Source organism: Phaethon lepturus, unplaced genomic scaffold (genome assembly GCF_000687285.1).
Source record: "Phaethon lepturus isolate BGI_N335 unplaced genomic scaffold, ASM68728v1 scaffold12348, whole genome shotgun sequence".
NCBI lineage: Eukaryota > Metazoa > Chordata > Aves > Phaethontiformes > Phaethontidae > Phaethon > Phaethon lepturus.
In genome coordinates, this window is record NW_010556934.1 from 41,799 (window position 1) to 46,535 (window position 4,737).

Here is a 4,737-nt window from a genome sequence, read left to right on the forward strand (position 1 = left end):
CACGTGTTATGGAAAAGCACTTGAAAGAGTGGAGGATGAATGCGCAGAGAGCTCGGTGACCTCTTGGGTGACACACTGGAAGGATTTCCTCGGCAAACTTGTTTATGTACTAATGTGTCTGGCAAGGTGTTTGTCCTGTGTCTAGGAAATCTCCCTTGCTATTCGTTTAAGGCACAGCCTGAGGACAACCCCAGAGGCACCCTTCTTTGTGCATGTCACCTTTGCCAACAAGATCCCCCTTGGGAATCAACACGAGCTTGCAGAGTATCTGCCTGACTACGAAGCGACACATTTGGGGCCACTGGGACTAGCAGTTTTGAAAGCTGAAGCCCCATGCTGAGAGGTGATCTGCCACGAGCCATGTGCTTCTTTGCTGGGGAGGGCAAGCCATCTGCTGTCCTTGCTGCCCTAAGCAGAGCATCTCAGACCCGCAGCCTCCAGGCCCAGCCAGGCTGGACTCTGTCAGCCCAGATGTTTCATTCCCCTACGGACCTGCAAGCAATTAGCGTCAACTGCATGTTTACGTCCTCTTCTCCTTTGCTGTGGCCCAGGAAAAGCCTTCTGACCTAGCTTAGTGATGTGGACATTGTAATGATGCCACGTACGAAGCCCCACTAATAATGTCTGTATTTTTCTCACATTCTAGTTTTGCCAGCGATGAATACCAAAGGGCTATGGAGCGAATATCTGTCGTTGTCCAGCAGCACAAAGCTACCATGGTGCCAGGGGAGCCACAGCTTAACGTGTGCGACAAGGCCGTCATGGTGAGTGGTTAAAAGTATAAATACATTTGAGAATCCTTAGCTGAAAATATATTTGTGAAGGTTTAAAAATGTCGCCTAATGCTGGGAAGGGATGGAGAAGAGATGCACGCTCGCCCATTTGAAGGGACGTCTGGCTGTTCTGCAGAGGAGAGAGCTGTTTGTTATCTGTGGAACGCAGCGGCATAGGAAGGCTTGTACAAAGTGAGTGGGGTTAGGTCTACCAACTTGCTATGATAAACTCTGTGGCTTCCTTCCTTAGACACAGGGCAGTATCTGCAGCTGTAGATCCTTCTTTTCCTTTCTAATCACCTTCTGCAAATCTCAAAACTCCTCTGTGTTTTGAGTGGTGGGATTGGAACAGTGGCTCTTTTTCAGTAATGTGTGAGAGTATCTGTGGTCTTGCTCGGTTTTCTCCAATTTCACCCATGCCTGACTTTTCCAAAGTCTTTATGGCCTGAAACGTGACAGACATTTTCAATTCTGTTTTCTGTTTCAAATCACATGTTGGAAAAGTTACAGTTTGGCTTTCCTGTCAAATACTGCTTGGTTTGTTGAGAACCTGGTAAAGAAACTGGATGGTTTGTAGGAAGTAAAGTTATCAGATGACAAGAGTGTGTGTAGTCTAAGGGGATGTGCCTGTAGACTGACACAAAATAGTAACAGGCAGAATCTTTCTGATGCTGAAATAATCTTCTGAAACAGTCAGTACCTGCTGCTTAGGTTCTATCTCCAGACAGGCAGAAAAGTACAAAATGTGGAGCTGTGTCTCCTTAGTAAGAAGGCTTTGTCGCATCTTTTTATTTTTGGATGTTAAGTAGGAAAAAGATTTGAAGGACCATTGTTTTTGTGTTGTTTTCTTTCATTATTCAACTTTTCCCTTAATAAATGCTGTTCTGTGCTCCTCTGGGACCTTTTGAGTTCAGGCTCTCTCACCAGTGCCTGCCTGCTGCCAGAGACCTTCACTGGAAAGGCATTTCTTCTGTGCTAATTCCAACTCCAAAACTGGTTCATAAATTGTAGGCTTACTCCACTGTTCTGCAGCTACCCTGGTACACTGTGTTTAGGTGCTGTGAAAACATCTGGGATCCCTGTTTGTCAACACCCTGTGTCTTTGGCATGCCTGATAGAAAAAGCACTGGACTGGAGATCCCATACTTTGTCCCATGCCCTAGCCCCTCTCCTTGGGGCTACTGAGAGTCAGTCTTCTTCCTGAGCATGCCTTGTTCTACCTCAGTTGGGTAGAAGTGTGCAGACCATGGGCTGCCCCTTCTGCTTTGCTATGGCAATGTCCAGGGCTTGGCCACATCCAGTTACGCCTGCCTAGTCTATAAGCAGAGGCAGCTAATGACTCCTCCAATGCTTGGCCAAGCTCAAACCAGATCACTCAGGCTGTCTGAGGCAAAAGGGTGGGCTGGGAGGTATTCTAATCCCAGGGGAAATATTCAAATCCCAGCAGAAAACATTATCAGTTTTCTATTCTATGTAAACTCCCAACAGGCTAATTACACGGTCACAAAACTAAAATAAACAGGCACCAAATTGTTGCCTTTTGAGACCAGAAATGAAGATAACCAAATATTTTTGGAGTGATAGTATTGCTGGGGGTTGATTGGGCCCAAAATCTGTCTTTGGAGGACGCTGGGAGATAAATATCACCTACTAATACTAACCTAACACTGTCTTCTAAATTCTGTCACCTTTGAATTTGATACGGGTATTTAATATCCTTTCTGGGACAGAGGAGAAGAACTGTCTTCATTTATCCATGAGCAAAGCAGATGGATCATTTTGTAGCTACTGCAGTTTTAGGATTGATGTAAGCGCAGCAGCACCAGCCCTCCTGAGCAGGGAAGTGTTTGCTGGCCCATCTGTGGTGATCCCACCAGCAGTGTAGATGGAGCTCCTGCGGAGCCAGTTCTGCTGTGTTTTCCTCCTGTGAATGTGTAGAAGAAATGGCTCCATGCAGTGGAGCCGTGCTGGGTTGACTGCATGTTTGACTTGCAGCACACATGGTGTCCTCAGGGCTCCTTCTGCACTTACACCACGGATCCAGGAAAGCTGACTTGGACTGTGAGACTGAAGCAGCTACAGGGTTTGTTTTTTTTTTTTTTTCAAAAGAACAAACATTTCATTTGTTTCTTTGGATCTCTGTTACCTCTACAGAGTGCTCAAGCATCTGAAATTTCCAGCAGTGGCTGTGCATTTTAAAATTGAGAAACAGATTTAGAAAACGGCGTTAATTGTTCTTAAACCCTCTGGAGCCGTTCGTGTAGCGAGGTGCCTTCCGCCAAAGCTCCCCTCTGTGGTCTGCTCCTTCTGCAGAGATAGCTGGTGTCTCACTGCCATCTGTTGTCAGCTGTATGGAATAGAAACCTGCTCTGGCATCTTTTCTGGGCTTAAGTTTTTCTTTTACTCCATAGGAATTTAACTCCAAGAAAATGTGAATGACTTCAAGGATAAAAATAAATAAAATGAAAGACAGTAGGTGAGAGCTGAATTGACCTTTAACAGGCGACTGCAGGAATCTCCCATGGATGGATAGACCTCGAGAGAGGGAGCGACAGAGAATGGATGCAAAAGATTTCTGAAGGCAGAGTGGGAACTGTAACCTGCTATTCATATTACTGTGATCCCAGATTTTAAATGACAAAACCCCATGAAATCGAAAAAGTTTTAATCCAAATTCCTTCCTCAGCTAATCCCTTTGGAAGCTGAGGTTTGCAGTGGGTTTCCTTGCTGATGTCGTTTCTCTGTTCTACACATGCTGGAGAAAGGTCGTTCAAGAAACATGGGAACAAGGGAGGCAAATAGTTTTGGTCTTACATGCACTGGAGTAGTTGTCTCATGAATGCCTCCTACTCCACCTGTTCATGAATTTGTCCATCATAATGCTCATTAAAATGCAGGCATTCTTATCTCTCTCACACCCTTGGCTTTCTGCTGCTTTTTGCTTGTTTCCTCAAGAAAGTGCATGGATTATCTTAGTGCTAAAAATGATAACTGTTTTCTGGATTCCAGGAAAATTGGGGGTTTCACCTCATGGTCTGCTTGCTCCATGCTTCAACAGCAAAGAGAGAAAGGTCACCAGAGTCCCAGCAGACTTCATTTGCACAGGAGAGAGCATTGTGTCCCAGAAGAGGGAATCATCTGCTACAGAAGGATTTGTAGTCTTTCCTAAAGCTTTTTTTGAATAGTGTTTGGAGTTGGGAAGTTGATCAGCCCAGGAACATCAGCTGCAAGAGGAGTTTCATTTTTCAAGCAGGACATAAGAGCGTCTTTGTGAGAATTAAAAAGTGTTGGTTAGGGTACAGGGCTTAGCCAATACTTGGTATGAATAATGTTTCTGTATATTTTTGTTTGTTTTTCACAGAACTGGTCTCCCCCAGGCTGCGAGAATCTAGGGAAGTGCCTGAAACCACCCATGTCTGATCCTAAGAAGTGCTTTTGGCCTCACTGATCTTCTCTGCAGCCCTCAAGAGCTACACAGAAAGCCATAACTGACCGGACATACGGTTTACAGTTCATGTCTTCTCATGTTGGCACTCCTGTTTACACAGGAAGGGTGTGATGTATGTATGATATCATCATTTGCTCTTCCAAAATGGACAGTGTTTATATTGCTAGTGCTCAGGGTTTAGCCTGTTCTCTTCTGTTGTTTTAGTTGTTTCCGTAAATGGTAACTTTTCAGTGAAGACTGTTTCAGCTGTAAAAGCTCTCTGGACAACCACAACTCTGCCATCACCTCGGAAATGCCATGGATGCACCATTCCTCTTGCTCCTTCCACCCAACCTGCTCTCCCAAATCATTGCTCATTCGGATGCCCCAACAGCAACCATGGGAGACTGTTCAGGAAGCTGCCAGCTGCCAGAAAACCCTGCCCAAACTGCCCTTGTTTTGTTTGCCTGCAACTTGTTGTTTTAACATTTGATTTCCATTGTGAACTCTTTGGACACCAACTTGTTTTTGCTTTCT

At 45.0% G+C, this 4,737-nt stretch overlaps 1 protein-coding gene across 1 annotated transcript in view; it reads left to right on the forward strand.

Moving 5' to 3' along the window:
- The window catches only part of GALNS (galactosamine (N-acetyl)-6-sulfatase), a 42,677-nt gene extending 38,456 nt beyond the window's left edge, over nucleotides 1-4,221 (forward strand). The window contains exons 12-13 of the mRNA XM_010292615.1: nucleotides 647-764; nucleotides 4,135-4,221. Of these exons, the coding sequence (XP_010290917.1) occupies nucleotides 647-764; nucleotides 4,135-4,221 (205 nt within the window). The remainder of the gene's footprint in view (nucleotides 1-646; nucleotides 765-4,134) is intronic.
- The last annotated feature ends 516 nt before the right edge of the window (nucleotides 4,222-4,737 follow it).